The 20,765-nt window shown below is 53.8% G+C and overlaps 1 protein-coding gene across 1 annotated transcript in view; it reads left to right on the plus strand.

Annotated features, from left to right (window-relative positions):
• AMPD3 (adenosine monophosphate deaminase 3) overlaps window positions 1-20,765 on the plus strand; it is a 35,304-nt gene that overhangs the window by 10,987 nt on the left and 3,552 nt on the right. Inside the window, exons 3-12 of the mRNA XM_028159866.2 lie at window positions 2,617-2,779; window positions 4,713-4,932; window positions 6,795-6,924; window positions 11,047-11,241; window positions 13,169-13,300; window positions 13,855-14,018; window positions 14,751-14,877; window positions 17,576-17,739; window positions 18,816-18,936; window positions 20,415-20,588. Coding sequence (XP_028015667.2) covers window positions 2,617-2,779; window positions 4,713-4,932; window positions 6,795-6,924; window positions 11,047-11,241; window positions 13,169-13,300; window positions 13,855-14,018; window positions 14,751-14,877; window positions 17,576-17,739; window positions 18,816-18,936; window positions 20,415-20,588 — 1,590 coding nt within the window. The remainder of the gene's footprint in view (window positions 1-2,616; window positions 2,780-4,712; window positions 4,933-6,794; window positions 6,925-11,046; window positions 11,242-13,168; window positions 13,301-13,854; window positions 14,019-14,750; window positions 14,878-17,575; window positions 17,740-18,815; window positions 18,937-20,414; window positions 20,589-20,765) is intronic.

Below are 20,765 nucleotides of genomic sequence, written 5' to 3' on the forward strand. Positions count from 1 at the left end.
TTTTGGGGGCAATAGGGAATCCTTGCATATGGTACAAAATGTAAAAGAAACAAAAACTATGTTGTTCTCCAGCACCCAGTTCCCTTTCTCAGAGGCAGCCCTTGGCTTGGTTTCTTGTGTGTTCTCACATAGCTGGCCTGTGTACCTGCAATTAATTACATACACATGGTTCGTTTATTTGTACACAAACAGTAGTTTACTATACACATGACATAACTGAGCCTAGCTTTTTTTTTCACTTAACAGTACCCCTTGGAGATAATGCCATATCATTAAAGAACTTCCTTGTTCTTTTTAACGAGCGCATAGTATTCCACGGTGCGGATGTCCGCTATCTTATTTACGTGCCCACGGATGGGGATTTTGGTTGGTTGGAAGCAATGCAGGCCTTGTCTGAAGATGCAGCTTCCTGCCCTTGGTGTCCCCCCAGCCTCTGGCCTGTGGGCAGAGCAGTGGAAAGGGAGAGTCGAGGTGGGCTGACAGCTAGCTGAATGGGAGGACATTGGCCTGGGGCATTAACTAGCTTCTTTCAGTCAGTCTCCTGGCTGGCATGTCATAGGGCATGGAGCCCCTGAACTGGGCAGTTGGTCCCAGAGAGCTACAAGTCTATGTCAGGCAGGCTGACCTTGCAGATCTCCTTGGCTCCCGTGGGTCTGCTGTCAGGCATGAGGCCTGCGGCACCTACAAGTTGGCTGGTGGTTGCTGGTCCCCTGAGCACCCCTCTGACATCTTCAGCTGTGGCCTGAGCCCCTGGCTGTGCTGGGTCCATTGGTTCTGCAGACAGCGTGTTTGCCTTTGTCTAAGGCAATGGTCGGCAAACTCATTAGTCAACAGAGCCAAATATCAACAGTACAACGATTGAAATTTCTTTTGAGAGCCAAATTTTTTAAACTTAAACTGTATAGGTAGGTACATTGTTATTAACTTAATTAGGGTACGTGGTATTTTGTGGAAGAGCCACACTCAAGGGGCCAAAGAGCCGCATGTGGCTCTCGAGCCGCGGTTTGCCGACCACTCTAAGGTATTGTGTCTGCTCACCTATTTATTCCTGCTGCTCTCAGAAGCCATCCGGAAGGGCTAAAATGGAATTAACATACCTTCCTGGGGACACTTAGAGTCTGGAAAGGAGAAGCTACTTCCTTAGCCAAGAGCAAAGAGTAATATTTAGTAAAAGGATAAAAACATGCATAGAAAAGATATGCCAGTTTTGGTCCTCTGAGGACCGAGCGGGGTGGGGGAGGGTGGAGGGTGGAGGGTGGAGTTTTAGCTGCATCTGTGATGATTTATTTATTCAAACCTATAAGAGATCTGAAACCATGATGAAAAAATATTAAAATGGTTAGCTCTGGGTGTCTGCCAGTGCTTGTTTGTATGTTTAAAATGTTACAAAACTGAAGCGATTTTTTAATTAAAGCAGAGGAGAACATTTTCAGGCCTCAGCCCTCCCACGCTCCTCTCACCCTCATCTTGTCCGCCCTTGGCTGCGTCACATATCCGCTGTTATGACAGTTTAGCTGCTCGTCTCCCGAGCACATTCAGATTCTGCCCCACACATCCTTCCCAAACTGACTAAGACTGATGAGCCCACTGGGAGGTGGGAGTTGATCTCGTTCGTCTTTGAACACGAGGCAGCTCTGGGAATGCAGACCATCCCTGGGCTGTGGGAATCAGTCAGATCAGGCTCTGCAGTTTGATGCTGTGACTTCCTGGCGAGTGATTTATCCTCGCTGGGCCTCGGTTCCCCCATTTGTAAAACAGGTTGCAGTGAGGACCCAATGAAATCTATGGAGAGGGTCTAGCACACGACACCTGTCCCTAAGTGCTTGTGGCTGGGTGAATTTGGGTGAGTGCCGATGAATCAGAGCCTGGGGGCGGCAAAGCAGCAGAGTGAGCATGCAGACGTTTTTATTATTACCTCCAAAGGACCCATCAGCTGAGAGCGATGATGCTCACCCTCATGAGGGACGAGGTCCAGGCTTTGCCTCTTTGTGTGCTGTGGGGTGCAGCTGCAGGCTTGTGCTTTAGTCAGCAGCACTGGAGGGGCTGGCTGGGGGTGTGCAGGCCAGAGTGCCTGCCTCCCTACCTAACTCTCCTCCTGTGTGGGTCCACGAGACTGTCCCCAGGTCAGGGATCTGCTAGGACTCCTGGGGCTCAGCCCATAGCTGTGCTCGACTAGGATTTATTACAGTGAAAGGACACAGAGCAAAACTAGTCCAGGGGGCAGGTCCCCGGGGCAGAGTCTAGGGGAGGTCCTCTCCCAGTGGAGTCACCACAGCACACTTAATTCGGAGGGTGGCAACACGTGTGACGTGTCATCTATCACGGAAGCTCTTGAGAGGCTCAGTGCCCAAGGCTTTTATTGAGGCTGGTCTCACATCTGCATAGCCCGTCCCCACATTCCAGACTCCCAGAAGGAAACCAGGTGTTCAGCAGACACCTGTTGGTGCAAGCAGCGTAGGCACAATGAGCCACTCTTACAAGTCAGGGAATGGTGGGAATGCTCCCGAAACCCAAGTTCCCGGGTGCCAGCCGAGGGCCAGCCTTGCAGCAGACCTTGCTAAGGACAGCGGTCTCAGGCCGGCTACATGCACTCTTTCTGCACACCTTCCTCTGCAGATCACCGTGGAGGACTATGAGCAGGCCGCCAAGAGCCTGGCCAAGGCCCTGATGATCCGGGAGAAGTATGCCCGGCTTGCCTATCACCGTTTCCCACGGACCACAGCCCAGTACTTGGGTCATTCACGGGTGGACACAGCACCTCCGGGGGAGGGCCTCCCAGGTACGGTGCTGTGGCTGCAGGTGGGGTTCCAAGTGGACATGGTCCAAGAGTTGGTCAGGGCTTTTTACTAGCTGGATGTATTCCCCCCGGATGGTGTTGTAAGGGCAGGGTGCCGGCTTCACCCCCCACAGAACTGAGCTGTGGAAGTTAGGAGAGAGATGAAAGTCTGGATCTTGGGAGTTTTCCAGGGAGACAGGCAGTCTCATGTGGGGTATTTTAAAAAACATGATCAGACATTAAATGCCAAATTTGTGTGTGTGTGTGTGTGTGTGTGTGTGTGTGTGTGTGTGGTGGCGGGGGGGGGTGGGGGTGGGGGGAGTGGGGTGAGGTAAGTACAGGAGGCATGTTCCGGGATAGGGGAGGTAAGCTCGGGGGTTAAACATAACCTGTGTTCTGATCTAAGCTCTGCCACTTTCTTGGGCAAAGATTTCTCCAAACCTCAGTTTCTCAGTCTGTAAAATGGGAATACTAATATTACCCCATCACCTGGGCCTGCTGAGAGGATTGCATGAAGGAATGAATGTGAAGCAGTGAGTACAGTTCTGGCATCCAGTGAGTGTTCAGTAAATGGAAGCTGGTTTATGCTGTGGGGCTGGGGAGATTGGCGAGGGCAGGATCATTTCTGGTGGGCTCTGTTTGGCCGGGGGAGGACCCAGGGGCAGTAGAGACTGTAAGTTGAATGAGCACCATAGGAAACCTCAACATTGAAAGCTGGTGGTGGGCGATCCAGTAAGGGCCTGATGGTCTGTGTCAGTGCCCATGACCCAGGCTGCCCCCTGGGTGTAGTTGGTGCAATTTCTGGCCTCCTTAAAGCTCTGAGACCTGGACTTTGAGTATCTGTTACCACCAGGGGCCCGGGGTAAATCTCAGCCCTTCTCACCCATTTCCCTGTTTGTCTGAGGGAAGGTGATCCCACCTGCCCCATTTTTGGCGAAGGCCGATAGGAATGACTGTCAAATGTGTACTTTCTACAGAGCAGAGCACCCAGGGGTCCTGGAATGAGTGTGGTGGGTGGAGGCTGTGGCTTCTCTCAGGCCTTTGTACTGCTGGCATCTCACAGGCTACTGGCACGTTTTAGGGACTCCTGAGCAGAGAAGCCCCCAGTTCCACTGCTATTAAGCATAACCTGTTCCTTGGCCAGAGACAGAGCTTAGCAAGAGTCAGGAGAAGTCATTATGAGAATAATGTCCAGTAATTTACATGCCGGGCATTGCTATTTACAAAGCATTTTCCTATACCCACTCTTGCAGCCCTCACAATGGGCTGTTGAGGCAGGGTGTGTAATCCTCAGATGAGCAGACAGGATCGGAGGTAAAGTGGTTTGTTCAAGGTCTCATAGCTGGGCAATAGCCACGAGTAGTTTTCTGCCCACCATGAGCTAACTCAGCTCATAGCGGTTGGCATTCGTTGCTCCGTGGGAGACCAGCCTTAATCTATGCTCATCTGGGGGTGGGGGCCGGCTTAGCCCCTTGGCTGCCCTGGGCTCAGAAAGCCATGGGAGGACAGGGATAGTTGTGCCCGCCGGGCAGTCCCAGGTGCTATCTGTTCTCTTCTTAGGAGAGGACACAGCTGCCCTTTTTAGTGCCCCTGGTGGCCATGAAGTGCTCAGGAGGCTTCAGCTCATTTCAGTTAAATTTTAAAAACTTGCCAGCCACGTTCCAGGGATTATTCTAGGAAATGGGGATGCAGAAGCGAACCAGGCAAACACGTATCACCCAGGATAACGAAGTGAACTTATTTTACTTCATTGTAGGTGCTAAGGAGACAAAGTCAAGTGGGGAAGGGGGTGTGAGATGCCAGGGTGGGGGTGGGGGGTGGGGGTGGGGTTTTATATGGGATGACCAGAACAAGCCTCACCGAGAATGTGCCTTCGGAGCCCACGTGAGCTCATGAGGTCAAGGGCACTTTGCCATCGCTCAATCCTGTTTTGCAGACTTCCACCCTCCCCCACTGTCCCAGGAAGACCCTTACTGTACAGATGATGCTCCCCCCAACCTGGGCTACCTGGTCCGCATGCAGGGGGGCATCCTCTTCGTGTACGACGACGAGAAGATGCTGGAGCTCCAGGAGCCCCACAGCCTGCCCTACCCCGACCTGGAGACCTACACGGTGGACATGAGCCACATCCTGGCCCTCATCACTGATGGCCCCACGTAAGCCGGCTGCCCCCAGTCTGCCTCTCCTTGCGTGGGTGCTATTCTGTAGGGAGGGGGCTGGGAAAAGCCATCTAGGTCACCCCTTTGCTCTGGGTTTTCTCGCACTTAAACCACCCCAGAAAGAGAGTGGTTTCCCCTCCACCCCGTGCCCTGTGGGTTTTTGCAATAGTTCTCCATCACAGCCTGGGGTATTAGAGTCGGTATTTCCTGTCCTGCTTGCGTAGGTGTGAGCTTCTGTTTGCTGGTGGCCACCTGTGCACCTGAGAATGGCTGTCACTCTTCTCCCCAGGCATGATGACTGCCGTGCACAGTCACCAGCCCAGGGCATTCCTGTAGATGGTGGAGGAGCAATCGAGGCTGTTGCTTCAGGTGTTGGGTTTTCTGTGTTTCTGGAGGGGAGAGTGCAGGGAGCCTGGGAACTTTGTGCCACGACCCCCATGATGCCTGTGGGCTTGGCTCTTGTTAACCTGGCAGGCTTTTTGTCTTCTTGACTTCTTGGTGAGCACTTAAGCTAATCAGCAATGGAAGTGCAGCATGACTGGACCCTGGGTGGCTGTGCTGGGTGTGCCCAGGCAGGACTAGGGGTCTCGGGGAGGGAGAGGGTGCTGGTCACCACTGAGGAACTTCTTTCTTGCCCTGCCTTTTGGGTTTTACTGGGAATGAGTGTGAGGCCAGTCTCCAAGGGAGGAGAGTGGGCCCCAAGGGGATGAGTGGTGGCTCTTGATCCTTATTGATCTGAGGGCAGATAAGACCTGGAAGAGGGGAGGGACAGTTCCTGGGAGGCTCAACTCAGCCAAAGTGAGGAGCTTTGAGGGAAAGCCTTGGGAGAGAGGGGAAGAGGGTGAGGGTGTGTGCTCAGTGGCTGTCCTGTCTGGGAGGCTGTTAAGGTGAATCCTACTGGGGAGAGGGACTGCGTGAGATGATCTTTGAAATCCCTGGTGACCCGAGACACTCCTGCGCTCCTCTCTGGGGCTCATCTTGACGGACAGATGACCATGCTGTTCCTGGGGCCACAGACGATCTTTATGAAAGTCTGAGTAATTGGATGCTAAAGGAGCTGCTGTTTGTGGGGGCACAAGGAAGCACATGGCATGAACTGTGGCTGAAGGTTCTGTGTAGCTGTGGGCACAGGCGTGTGGCCAGGCATCCGGGCTAGGTGTGGGCTGGCAGCTGGCCTTGAGCAGTGGGCTCCCCCATTCACCCCTAATGGCTTTTTTTGCCAGCTGGTGGCGGCATCAGTCAGAGCAGAGATTTCTGTCCTAGTAGCAGACATCTCTACATTCCTGCCCACAATGAAACCTCAGAGCTGAGAGGTTCTTGGGTCTCAGGTTGGGAGCAAGCCAAGGTGGGCAGGTCATGCCTGAGAGTTTGACTGTATTACCAATCTCCTAGGAAGAAGTTAAACCCCTTTCAAAGAATTAAAGGTGCCTGAGGATAGATGGGAGGAAAAGAAAAGGAAGCAGTCAAGGAGGGAGACTTTTATTGAGAATCCACTTCACATGCATAAACCAGTTTGACCCTCCCGTTAATCTTGGGCATTGCCAGCTTTTTACTTGTTCATGGGAAATAGAGGCTCAAGATCAGTTGCCTAAGCACATAGAGCTAGAAGTCAAAGAACCCGTATGAGATTGCAAAGTCAGCTCTACTGCCCTGTATCAGCTGCTCATTTATTTCAGAGCACACGGATGTGCTTACACAGCTCCTTCAGCTGGGTCTGTAGAGAGCTGAACCTCATCCCTCCCCGCTCCAATCCTGATGTTTCCACTCGAGGGTCGGTCCCTGCAGACCCTGGAGGTCTCCAAACCAGAGAGCTCGATGAGACTTCTCAACTATGGTTTCTCTCCCTCTCCAACCTGCAGGAAAACGTATTGTCACCGGCGATTGAACTTTCTGGAATCCAAGTTCAGCCTTCACGAGATGTTAAATGAGATGTCTGAGTTCAAAGAGTTGAAGAGTAACCCTCACCGAGACTTCTATAATGTGAGAAAGGTATGTTCTTCGGCAAGTGCTTAGACCCCTCTCCATTGCCTTCCAGCCTACAGGGATGCCCTGAGCTGGCCTGGGGCTGGTCCCCTTGTGTGGCCTTCCTTGGCCAGAGCAGGTGATGTGTATGTGCAGAAGGAAGACCAGCGTGTTGCCTTCTGTGTGTCAGGCCATCATGCCCCAGATGGTTCTTGGTACCCATGTTGTATATCTGTCGGAATGTGTTCTCTTCCTTGGAAAATAGGCATGACCTGTTCATTGGCCATGAGTTGAGGCCAGGTTATTTTTAAGGTAGAGGATGTATTAAATTCATCACGGAGAGAAAAGGCTGTTAAGACCTCTTTGGACTTGGGAGTTTGAGATTTTGCTTACTTTGGGATCAGGTGTATTTAAAGAAAAGTATGTGCTCCCTCTCTGCCCCTCCCCTAGAGTGGATGAGAGGGCTTGGCCTGGACTCAGGTGGTAAATCATCTCAATTTCTGGCTTTTCCATTTTCTTCCATTTAACTAATATACAGTGAAGCAAGAGAGTAGTGCTAAGCATGGGGCATTTGATGTTGAACAAGAGTCGCGACTCTTGTTCAACAAGAAGTTCTACAAGAAGTTCCAAGTATTGTGACAGGAGTGGCTTTTGGAAGAGGCTGGAACTGAGCTGACTTAGAGAGTAGGATTTAGCTAGGAAGAGGGTGGGTGGGGTAGGGGGATGAAGTGATGGCATTCCAGGCAGAGGTAACAACATATGCATATACCAGGAGGGAGAGAGTGGTCTTAAAGGAGAGAGACTCAGTTCTGTGTTGGCATAACTGCACACAGAGAAGTGTCAGGGAACTCAGGTGTCGGGGAGAGTAGTGGTGGGCTGTGGAGGGAGTGAGGCTGCAGAGGTGTGTGGGGGTTCTGGACCATGCAGGGGCCTGTGGGTTTCTCAGAGGAAGCAGGGAGATGGCAGGGGTTTGGTAATGAGCTGGGAGAGAAGCTCATGGGGAAAGGTGGGGATTAAGCTGTCTGCCTGGAGAGGAAAGGCCACACCTGAGTCACAGTAGAGTCCTCACCTCCATAGCGGCCTCTGTCCCAGATGGGACCTCTGGGACTGCCCCTCCCTGGGCCTACTTCGATAAGGTAGGGGGGCCCAGGGAGGATATGGCTCCTCTGGGAAAGCCCAGCTCAGGTGGGCAGCACTCAGCAATGGGAGACGCAAGCCTTCCTCTGGGGAAGCCTCAGGGTCCTGTCTATTAAGCATCATGGAGTCTGCCATGGACTCCCACTTGGATGGGATCCTTAAGAAATGAGAGTTTGGCCTCAGCTCCTGGGCTGTGAGGCTTCTGGAAGTGTTTGGGGATTTCCAGACAGAGGTGAAAGGAGGTACATAGACACCAGCTACCTGGCATTTTCACCTTCAAGCACCGTTTGCTCCTTCTCTGTGAACCAGAGGTGTTCATACAGATGGGTGCCTCCGTGTCTCTGCCAGCTCCTCTCAGCCCTGCCCAGATGCACCCACATGTCCAGCACCGGCCCAGATGAGTGTCCAAGCTCAGTGCAGTCCTGCCCTCTGTATGCATATGCTCTGGGCCTGACTGCTTCCTGTTGCCTGGGGCCGAGGTGGCCTTGCTGACAGCACTGGTTCCCACACTGTTGGTTCCTGAGGTGGGCCCAGTGGGTATTCATGGGCCAATCAGCTGCTCCATAGCCCGATGTGGGAGAGTCCTTGTGGGTCTGTGTTACATACCAGAGCCCATCCTCAGGGTTCCCCGTCTCTCTGGGGTTACCGAGCTGTCTGGACAGAGATGGCCTTGGCCCCTGTGCTGTGGCACGGTCACCTGTTCTCTGGCCCCACAGTCACCCATAAATCCAGGTCTGCTCTGAGTTCAGGCCTGTGCCTGCCCCTCCTCACCCCCTGGGAGCTGGCTATTTTATCTTACCCTGGAAGCATCTACTATGGGGGGAGAGCTGGCTTTCTGAAATCCAGGCTGGGCTGGGAGGGTGTATCCTCAGGTTATCCTCAGCCTCCACATTCCCGAGGTGGCTGGCAGTGTCCTGGGGGCACGCTAGGGCCGGGCTCGGAGGAGCTGTGCATGGCCATGGTGTGGGCAGTGCTTGTGCAAGTACCTGCAATACTGCAGCAGGTCATGGGTTATGACATCATGAGGCCAGCAGCTGTGTAACTGAGACAGCTGGTTTCTGCTCAGAGCTAAGAATGAGAGGCTGAGTGTGTTTGCTGCTTAGGACAGTGGTCGGCAAACTCATTAGTCAACAGAACCAAATATCAACAGTACAACGATTAAAATTTCTTTTGAGAGCCAAATATTCACTCTGGCTTAAGTGTCACATCAAGGGTAGCAAATAGGTTTCATCTTCTGTGCCAAACAACCAATGGGGAGTGGCTACCTCAGGCTGCTCCCAAAGCTTAGTGCAAAGAGTGCTGTAATTGATTATTGGTGTCCACCGTGGGTGTGGAATGGTCAGTGTTGGCTCAGGAGCCAGGTTTGGCTGGCCCTGTTTGGAAACTCTAATGTTTGTTTAGACCTGGGTGTTGTTAGATGAAAGAAGGAATGCATTTGGATCTTACGATGAATTGAAAACACTAACATCTTTTACTTGTTCCAAAAACAATTGTCTTGGAGATTTTGAAGTGTGGATGCTTCCTGGGTGGTCCAGTTGTTTTGCTCCCTCATCTTGTGACTCAGGGGGGGTAAAGACAGACTGTACCCCCTGCAGTGTGTCCCTGGTAAGCTGGAGGACACGACCAGAAACCCCCGAATGTGCTGAGTCATGCTGAGGTGGTGGAACCCAGCTGTGTCTGGCTGGACTGAGCCAAGCTGACCTTCTTTTGTGCCTCCACATGAGCCCAGCTCAGCCCTCAGGTGTCTGAGCCTTTACACTGTGCTTTTGGTGCTCTGAATGGCTGCATTTCTCTGATGTCTAGTGGTCTGTCTTTCTGGATTAATGGCAGGAAAGGGCCTTGATGAGTGAGTGATGTGGCCAACAACATGGGCTGCCTGGTATAATGCCCAGAGAGGTCAGTGGATCAAATGTCTGGTTTGGCATGGCTTGGAGATGCCCGGCCAGCGGGACAGCATTCCCAGGCCTGAGGTCAGCTGCCTCCTCACCCCAGCCCTGGCAGAGTGCCCAGTCAGCCACAGCAGTAACTGCAGAGTGTGGCGTGGCAGCCAGCTGCACTCTGGCCTGTGAGGCTGCTGCCACCCTCCTCACGAGCCTCCCTTAGGTCATTTGGGCTCTTGGAAGGGGGACCAGGATGCCCACTGTGGTCTCAGCTTAGCCTCAGCTTAGCCCGGGCTCTCTTTCTTTGGGGCTGGCATCTGAATGGAAGGCTCAAGAGAGGTCAACGGGAAGAGTGGGATTTTGTGGGATAATTGGTGGGCCTTGAGAATATATGAGGATATGGACATCATCAAAATCACGGGAACCTATTATACCGGTTCATTTGTTTATTTGGCCATCCCCTGATTTAAGAAATACATTGCACCAGGCTCTGGAGGCTTATATGCATTGGACATGGTCCCTGTCCTGTTTAGTGAAGGAGGAGCCAGGAAAATATTGGCGTGGATCAGAGGACATGTACAGTACAGGAGAGTCTGTGCCGGCTCCCCAGGTTGCGTAAGGGAGACTCAACAGCTGTGCTTAGGGGATCAGGACTAGCTTTCAAATGGAGGAGGTTTTAGGAAGTTTTCAGGTGGCTGAGATTGATGAGGAAAAAAGAAGGGATGCCAGGCTGAGGGCACGCATGGGCAAAGATGTGGTGTGGAATAGCATGGTGCCAGGGGCACCTGGCAATGGTGCAACATGGCTGGAGCATAAAGCAGGGCCATGGCAGGGGAGAGGTAAGGCTTGATGTAAGCCGAGAATCCCAGGCTAAGGTGCTTGAGCTTAATCTTGAGGACACGAGGGGCATTGATGTTTTGTTAACAGAAGTAGCCGGATCCAACCTGCAGCTTAAAAAGATTTCTAGGTTCTGGAAGGAGGTGAATTGGGCAGCAAGGCTGGAGGGAGACCAGTTCCAAAGTCTAGAGAAGAAGTGGGGAGCGGGCATCCAGGCATTGGTGGGGGCTCTGCGTGGCACACTGAGGGTTGAGGAGGCGGCCCGGCTCACGGGTTGGTGCGTGCCATGTTGCAGGTGGACACGCACATCCACGCGGCTGCCTGCATGAATCAGAAGCACTTGCTGCGCTTCATCAAGCACACGTACCAGACGGAGCCTGACAGAATCGTGGCCGAGAAGCAGGGCCAGAAGATCACCCTGCGGCAGGTGTTTGACAGCCTGCACATGGACCCTTACGACCTCACTGTGGATTCGCTGGACGTCCACGCGGTGAGTGAGCTTCCGCCCCCCGGGGCCTCAGGCAGACCCGGCTGGGGAGTCAGCCGCCTGAAAAGAAGCCATGGTTGTGCTTGGAGAGAGGCTGGCTGTGCAAGCAGCTCTTTCTCTTCTAGCCATGGCGACTGTGAGAGATAATTTGGCCTCAGAATAACTGGCTGGGAGTAGCCCTGGGCCAGGTGACAAGAGTATGCAACATGGAGTCAGGCAGGTCCCAGTTCTGTTTCCACTTCGGTCACTTAGCAGTTGTGTGCCCCTAAGCCACTCACTTAAGCTTTAATTTCCTGGCCTATAAGATGCTTAATGCAACATGCCTATTGACATTTCAAAGTTATTAAAATGCTAAATGATGGTGCAGGTACATAGTAAGGGAGTTTCCTCAGCAATTCCCCTCCTAAGTATGTACCCAAAAGAACTGAAAGCAGAGACTAAATATATATACTTGCACATCAATGCGGCATTATTCACTATGCCCCAAAGGTAGAAGTAACCCAAGGATTCATCAATAAATGAATGAAAAAAATGTGATATATCCATATAATGGAATATTTTTCAGCCTTAAAAAAGAATGAAGTGCTGACATCTGCCATAATGTGGATGATCCTTGAAAACATTATGCTAAGTCAAAGAAGCCATATACAAAAGGACAAGTAGTGTATGATTTCAACTTGTGTGAGGGACCTAGGATATGCAAATTCATTGAGACAGAAAGGAGAATAAAGATTGCTAGGGACAAAAAAAAAAAAAAAAAAAAAAGGATTGCTAAGGACTGGGGGAAGGGAGAATGGGGAGTTATTGTTTAACTAAAGGAGGCCCGGTGCATGACATTAGTGCACTGGGGGGGAGAAGGGGGGACGGGCCCTAAGCCTGGCCTGCTCCCTCTCGCAGTCCAGGACCCCTTGAGGGATGTCCAACTGCCGGCTTAGGCCTGCTCCCCGCAAGGGGTCCTTAGCGCTGCCATGGAGGCGGGAGAGACTCCTGCCACCACTGCTGCGCTCGGCAGTGCTGAGCCCGGCTTCTGGCTGAGCGGCACTCCCACTGTGGGAGTGCACTGACCACTAGGGGCAACTCCTGCGTTGTGCATCTGCCTCCTGGTGGTCAGTGTGCATCATAGTGACCGGTCAATCTGCCATACAGTCGATTTGCATATTAGACTTTTATTATATAGAATAGGTACAGAATTTCAGTTTTACAAGATGAAAAGAGTTCTGGAGATGGATGATGGTGATGGTTGTACAACAATATGAATGTACTTAATACCACTGAACTGTACACTTAAAAATGGTTATGATGGTAAATTTTGTGTTGTGTGTATTTTACCACAATAAAAAAAATCTGTTGAATAAGCAAAACACTGAATGTGATAAGGTGGAGAAAATGCCTTATGAAATTTAAGTAGTAATAGTACATACTGTATTTTTATTTTTTAAACATATATTTTCATTGACTTCAGAGAGGAAGGGAGAGGGAGAGAGAGAAAGAGATAGAAACATGCCTCCCACAAGGAATCGAGCTGCAACCCGAGCATGTGCCCTGACCGGGAATCCAATCGTGCCCTCCTGGTTCATAGGTCGACACTCAGCCACTGAGCCACAATGGCCGGGCAGGGCACACTTTATTGATCGTTCAATAGTTTAGCATCCTCTGCTCACTCAGCCAGCCATGCTTTAGCCATAGCAACTTAGAGCACAATGCCCCTGGTCCTCCTTCACCAAAGGTCCCCACACAAAAGGACCCCAGGGCTGACAGAGTGAGGATGCATGGTCCTGGCCCCAGGACATTTTGATTTTATGCAAGAACTGACAGAGAAGACCTTTCAGTATGGCCCTGTGTCAGACCACCTTGTAAAGGCCTGGAGAGGGGAATGGGTGTGGTGCTGCAGAACAATGCGGTGAATCTGGCTGTCGCCCCCTCTCTCCAGGGCCGGCAGACATTCCACCGCTTTGACAAGTTCAACTCTAAATACAATCCTGTGGGGGCCAGTGAGCTGCGTGACCTGTATTTGAAAACGGAAAACTATTTGGGAGGAGAGTACTTTGCTCGGATGGTCAAGGTGAGTGGGCCCTCAGCCTCTCCAAGCCCTCCTCAGACACCTGCCAGCATCTGCCCTCAGAAGGGGGTTGCGTTTGGCCTCGTTGTCATCTTCTCCTTCCCGAATCCCTGCCCACCCACCATCCAGCTCCGGCGAGCTCAGGTGCTCAGAGGCCCAGTGCTCTGGCCCCGGATGTCGGCTCCGAGTGTGGACAGGCTGGTGCTGAATGTGTCCACCGCGTGGACTGTGGGCAGGAGGAGGGGGAGGGTGTCCACCCCGAGAGCACTCACAGCGTCCAGCCTTGCTGCCCTGTCTATTTGCAGCCTGAGCTTGGCTGGGAGCAGCTGAGCTCCATGGGGAGCCGTGTCTGCTGCCTGGCCTGGTTATGCTGTGATGGTGCAGACCCAAGGCCTTTCTCTCCAGGAAGGAGCCTCTGCTGAGGCGAGTGAGTACTTGCTTGGCAGCCAGGTGATGTAGATGAGGCCTCCCCAGCCTGGGAGCAGGTGGCTGAGGGAGCTGCAGGATCCAGCAGCCGGGGTGCTCGTGGCCTGACCTGAGCTCTTCTTGGTGCCCAGGAGGTGGCCCGGGAGCTGGAGGAGAGCAAGTACCAGTACTCAGAGCCGAGGCTCTCCATCTACGGCCGCAGTCCCGATGAGTGGCTCAACCTGGCCCACTGGTTCATCCAGCACAAGGTCTACTCTCCTAACATGCGCTGGATCATCCAGGTGCCCCGGATCTAGTAAGTGAGGTGGCTCCCTGTCTGCCTGTGCCCCCTGGGACCCCCACCTGTCCCACCTGGCCGCTGAGTCTGCACTATTGAGACATGTTCCAGTGCCTACTTAGGCCTCTTCTCCCCAGGGGTTTTCCTATAGGAAGGGGTGGTCAGCAGGGATGTCTTTGTGACACACTCTTACTCTTTAAAGAACATGTGTGTGCAAATGCCTGGTGGGAACCGCTGCCTGTCTTCTCACTGCAGTTTGCGGAGGTCCTTTTGGGTGAGCACCAGGGTGTGGGGCACCTGGTGGTGGCCTGCATTGCTGGCCCTCCCCTGGATCTGACTCAGAGACCACCGCTGTCCTCTCCAGCTGTCTGGCTGATGTGGGGGGGTTCATGGCCCCTGAGTGGACTAGGGCCTGTGGTTTAGGGGAACTGAGCTGAGCGGCAGAGAGTTTGGATCACTGGGGAATAGGAAGATTCATCTCCTTGGTCACCCTGAATCCCTCCACCCTTCTCCCAAGTGTGGCCTCTGGCTTGAGAAAGCTCTCAGAGGGACTTGGGTAGGTGCTGAGTTTGCCAATGCTAGTAGTGCAGACGTTGCTGGGAGTTGGAGAGGAGGGGAAGGACCGTGTGCAAGCCACATCTCTGCCTCCACTCAGCATGTTTTGTTTGAATGGGAAGTGACCGAGGTCGATCTCAGACAGGCCCAGGGGGCTGTTGGGTCCACCTTGATCATCGTCTTCGCTTTCCCCAGTGACATATTTAGGTCAAAGAAGCTGCTGCCAAGCTTCGGGAAGATGATGGAGAACATCTTCCTGCCCCTTTTTGAGGCCACAATCAACCCCCAAGATCACCGAGAGCTTCACCTCTTCCTCAAATATGTAAGTGTGGGTGGTGCCCAGGCGGCGTGCACGGAGGTGGAGAGAGGAGAGGATTCCCTGTGGGCCGATCAGGCTTCCCTTCTCAGGTGTGTCACTCCTGTGCCCAGGCCTGGGGTTGCCAGCCCCCCTAGGCTCCTCAGGGGCACCCTGGGGCTTGGGTGGGTGCTGGGGTGGGCAGCACGGGGAAAGGCTGAGGAGTCAGTGACTGGCCAGGTGGGGCTGGAAAGACTGGGTCCTGCCCCAGCAACACCAAGCAGCAGCCTCCGGCTTCTTTAGAGACACAGACATTTCAGCTCTCACCTTAAGCACACAAGCCCCACACAATGTATTTATCTTCCATGTCTGTTTAGTTCCATGCGAGAGGGAGAGAAGGGGCGTAGGAGACCTAACCAGAAAGGGCGTAGTGGGGCAGGCGCTGGTCGCTTGCTCTGTGTGCCTGGCACAGAGGTAGCTGATGACAGTGAGAAGCAAGGTCAGTATCTGGTGGAGGTTCTGGGGAAGATCTCTGACAAGGAGGGAGGCAGGGGAGATTCCAGAGGGCTGGGGTCACGGGGTAGGGGTGGTTGAGTTTGTGAATGTGTGTGTGTGGGTGGGGCGGGGGCCTAACCAGGAAAGGGTTTGAATAAGCTGAGGGACATCATTGAATCTGTTGTAGACAAACACCATCCTGGCTGCTGTGTGGTGAGTGGCCTGGAACAGAAGGTGGCTGGAGGTGGGGGAAAGGGTCAAGATGAGTCAGGGGCCTGTCCCAGCAGTCAGGCAGACGGGGGCTTGAACGAGCCGTGCAGCTCCGTTACTGCTGCTGCCTGCTCCGGGGTCTACACGTGACGCGACCCTGCTTCAGCCTCTTGGCTGCCCTACTTTACACCATGGTTGGTGTTAATAATAAGAGTGTTATGTACTAGCCGTGTGATGGACTCTGTGTTAATAATAAGCAGCATTATGTTCTTGCTGAGCGTCAGACCCTGTGCTAGCTGCTCTCCAGGGACTGTCCCATTTAATCCTCACACCAGCCCTACGAAGCTACTAGCTCCAGTTTACAACACGAGGGGATAAAAACGGAAAAAGTGGCAGAACTGGGATTCATATCCAGGTGCCTGACTCCCGAGCAGGGGTTGTTATCCCCATCCCAGACGGCCTCCTAAGTAAGAAAAGTGTGGCGTAGGCGGGAGGCAGGCCAGGACTCCGGGCAGCGTGCTGGGCATGGGTGTAGGTTGACAGGACCTGGGTGGAGCCCGAAGGTGGGCTCCAGGGAGAGGTCCAGGGGGCCTCCTGGTGCCTGGGGTTTTGTGGGGGGGGGGTGGTGGACAGTGTGCCTGTCAGGGGCCATTGCTGACAGTGGGGGAAGAGCAGACTTGAGCAGGAGGAGGAAGAGTTAAGGTTTGCATATATTTTGTGCTTGAGGCCTGTGGGAGGTCCAGTTCCAGGCCCTGCATCCGTTGGTACAGAGTTCAGTAGAGGGGCTGACGTTACCCCCATGCCCGGCCTTGAGAGTCCCGGTGAAGCTGGAGCTAGTGGGGTCAGAGCAGAACTTGAGTCCTCCCCGGTCCCCATGCCCGTCCAGGTCACGCCGAGAGCTGTAGTGGGGGCCTGTTCCTTTGACACGTAGGGCTCTGTGACGGGGAAGATTCTGCCCACCCCCTCGTGGTCCCTTGCTCCTTTGGGAGAGGCTGGCAGACCCAGCTGGGGCCAGTGTGGAGCGAAGTGGGCAGTCTTTCAGGGGCCCTTCCTCGAGCTCCACTTGGGTTGAGTGTTAAGGAGGGACACGTGTTAGCAAAACTGCCCCACGTGCTGGCTGAGGGGCTGTGTCCTCACAGGTACATTTGTGGTCAGGGCCTGACCTCTGGGAGCACGTGACTAGGAAGCCGGTGCCTAGGGTGGGGCCCCAGGGCATAGTCTGGGCCCCAGCCGAGGTGTAACTGAAGTGGAAGGTGGGAGTCTCCGGAGCTTCTCTGACCTGGCTCAGAGGGCAGCTCCCGGGGAAGAGGTGGTGCGGAGAGCCACCTCCTCCCAGAACCATGGCTCAGCCCTCCAAGGCGGCCGTGTTGGATGGGGCCCACCGTGGCCTGTTTGTGAAGCATCCCAGCTGTTTTTTCGTGACTACACCTGGGACATGCCCTTGGGCCCTCTCCACCGACAGCCCTGGAGTCCAGATGTTGAGCCCATTTAGGCTCAGAGCCTGTGGTCTCTGGCTAATCGCCGTGGCTCTGGTTTGCTGGCAGCCCGGCCCCCCCTCACAGGGCCACTGAGTATTAAATCACTTGATGTGGGGTAAGTGTTTAAGCAGGGCCTCATGTATAGTAGGTGCATGGGACATGCTTGTCCCCTCCCCCCTGAGCTGCTGTCCCTGCTGCTGATGGCAGGACTGCTGGCTACCCTGCAGCGCTGGCCTCCTCCTTGGCACAGCAGAGGGATGAGCAGTGGGTAAGCTGCCTCGCTGTTCACCTAGCCCGAGTGTCCCCTCGCCATCGCCGCCACCACACAGGGGCTTAGCACTCTCCAGTCTGGCCCTCTGGGTACCGTTGGAAGCCCTGGAGGAAAGATGATGGCATTGTGCCCACTCCCCATCCCTGGGGGCACTGTGCCTCAGGCTGGCCCTGGGGTCCCCAGCGGAGGCATGAACCTGAGAGGCCCGGCCTCCAAGGCCTCCTGCAGCTCATCTGCCTTGGCTTGATGTAGGGCCCCTCGTCCCACCCAGGTGACAGGGTTCGACAGTGTGGATGATGAGTCCAAGCACAGCGACCACATGTTCTCGGACAAGAGCCCCAACCCGGACATCTGGACCAGTGAGCAGAACCCGCCCTACAGCTACTACCTGTACTACATGTATGCCAACATCATGGTGCTCAACAACCTCCGCAGGTGGGTGAGCTGCCCTGCACCCACGGCCATGGGCCCTCACACTTCAAACCCAAGGACGTGCCCCAGCCTCCCACACAGGGCCAGGTACACAGGCAGTCACGCCCACTACAACAGACACAATCAATCATACATACCATGAGGCCAGACCCCAAGCCTGCACACACATGTGCACACACACACACACAACACAAATACACACACACACAAACACCTACATGTGTACCTGCCCGTACCTGATATGATACAGACATAGGACGTGCCAACACACATGCAAGTGTTCACACGTGCAATCATTCATGCAACCAATTATTGCACCTGCTACATGACAGGCACTGGACACATTGTAGGGAACAAAGCAGACTAAGCCCATGCCCTCCCGGAGCCTATACACCATGGTCTTACAGGCCAGGCTCCCACCAGGGCACACACGCAGATGAGGCACACATGGCAGGAGTCAGGCGCCCAGCACACAGGACACTGAGCCGTCCATGCCCCTCTCTGCACCCCTCCCGCCCCTGCTGGGCATGGGGCCTCGCTGGTTGGTGGGGTGGAGGTTTTGAATGAGACTGATGGAAAGAAGATGGCCTGGTGTTGGGTGGGGGCAGTCTGGGCTGAGCTTTTGGACATGGGCTCTCGTTCTAGCTCTGTCACTGACCTGCTCAGTGGCTTATCTAATGTCTCACTCCACCTTCCGGGTTCTCTGGGTTTGTCCATTTGTGTAACAGAGAAGTTGGACTCAATGATTTCTCATGGCTTTTCCTGCTCTGAAGGTCTATGAATCTGGGCTACAGGCCCGGTGAAGAGGGGAGGGGAGGAGTGGATGGAGGACAGGGCAGAGTCTCCTTCTACCACTAGGCTCCCTCTGTTCCCCAGGGATAGTGTCTCTTGGCTCCGAGGCATCGGGCCTGGCCGCTGCATTTTCGGAGGGGCAGTTTCCAGGGTGCCCTGCGTCAGCTGGGTTACTGTCTCCCCTGGAGCAGGCCCTGAGCTAGGGGTGCAGGCCTAGCCTGTGGGGTCCTGCGCAGTGTGGACCAGGGGTCCTTGCTGACCAAGAGCCTGCCTCACTTGTTCTGCAGGGAACGAGGTCTGAGCACGTTCCTCTTCCGGCCTCACTGCGGCGAGGCTGGGTCCATCACCCACCTGGTGTCTGCTTTCCTGACTGCCGACAACATTTCCCACGGGCTGCTCCTCAAGAAGGTAACGAGCCATTCACTGACATCTGCCTTCAGCGACAGTCCTGCTCTGGGCTCCCCTGGGGAGGAGTGGGGTCTCCGGGCTCCTGTTTGCCCCTGGGAGCCTCTGGGCCTTTTTCTGGGCAGGGCTGTCTGTAGTCATTTTGGTTTCATATTTAATTATAAAAGTGGTATTATAAATAGAACACAATTTGGATTTCCAACAAATGGAGAAATGGGAAGAAAAAACCTCCACCCATATTGCTATTGCTTTAATAGAAACAGCCATTTATAGCTTTTTAGTTTTTCCTATTCCATTTTTTTTCTTCCAGAGCATATTTCTAAATGCTTATTATAATAACTAGGAGCCAAATGCATGAAGATTCGTGCTAGAATGGGCTTTCCTTTCCCTGGCTGCCGGCACCACCTCTCCACTCCGGCCCAGCCCCTTTCCACTCAGGCCCCGGAGCCGCCTCTTTCTGCTCCAGCCCTGCCTTCCCATGCTGCCCAGAGGCCCTGAGAGACCGGGGGTGGGGTAGAACACGTCCGCCCCAGTCACTCGGCACCTGTGTATGCAAATTAACTGCCATCTTTGTTGGGTTAATTTGCATATCACTCCTGATTGGCTGGTGGCGTAGCGGAGGTACAGTCAATTTACATGTTTGTCTATTATTAGGTAAGACGAACAGAGGTTTTTGTTCCTTCTTTGTCCCTTAACTTTATTTAACAAGCATTTTTCTGTGCTGCAACATATGTATGCTCCTCATTGTAAAGGCTGTTGGATGGACGGCCTGCCATTTGGATGGTCCATCTTTGATTCAACCATCTCTAGTTGCTGGGCAGAGAACCAGCTTTTCGCTGGTGTAAATAATGCTCCCATGAACTCTGTGCATGTGGTCTGCTCCATAGCTTGGATTGCTTCCACAGGGACGATGTTTGCTCAAACTGCTCCCTTGCTGTGGTCCTGGGAGGTCTAACCACTTGTCACATTTCTGTGTGGGGTGGGTACTGTATCAAAGAAACCACTCTAGCCCAGTTAGGTCTGCCTCTTCCCATCTGCTGGAGTGTTTATAGCCTTAACCTGAATATTTGCAGTCAAAGCAACAAAACCACCAAGTGGGGCATCCACTTGAGGTCAGCACCTGGGGAGGGGAGCTGAGTATGCAGGTTGGAGTCAGCTGGGGCATGCAGCTGCCCTGAGCTATGCCTCCACTTTGGAGGCAAGAGGGAGCACTTCCAACAGTGGGCAGGAGGGCAGACCCAGGGAGAGATGGGCATGTGATGTAGGAATGAGGTGAATGTTGAGTTCAGGGGAAAAGGAGGAGGGATGGAATGTCCTGGCTTTGGGGAACTCGGGCTTGGCTGGGGACTTGCACAGACACTGCTCAGACCCCTGGCTTCCACTGATGAGGCTTTTCCCCTCCCTTCCTCCCTTTCCACCCTTACCCTCCCCACCCTCCCTTCTCTGGCCCTTGTCACCTGAGTTTGGTGGTTCTTTTGCAGAGTCCGGTGTTGCAGTATCTCTACTACCTGGCTCAGATCCCCATTGCCATGTCTCCCCTTAGCAACAACAGTCTGTTCCTCGAATATTCCAAAAACCCTCTGAGGGAATTCCTGCACAAGGGGCTGCATGTTTCCCTCTCCACCGACGACCCCATGCAGTTCCACTACACAAAGGTGAGGACTTGAGGGGAGGCGAGGACTGCAGGTGTCCCAGCAGGCACTGGTCCTGGCCTGGCCTCCCACTGCAGCACCTGAGCGCACGGCTCAGTTCTGCTGTCAGGGTGAGGGTGGTGGCCCCGTGAAGACAGCAGGTCGGCTCCTGGTGAGGGAAGGAAGTGTTCTTCCAGGAGC

Source organism: Eptesicus fuscus, chromosome 13 (genome assembly GCF_027574615.1).
Source record: "Eptesicus fuscus isolate TK198812 chromosome 13, DD_ASM_mEF_20220401, whole genome shotgun sequence".
NCBI lineage: Eukaryota > Metazoa > Chordata > Mammalia > Chiroptera > Vespertilionidae > Eptesicus > Eptesicus fuscus.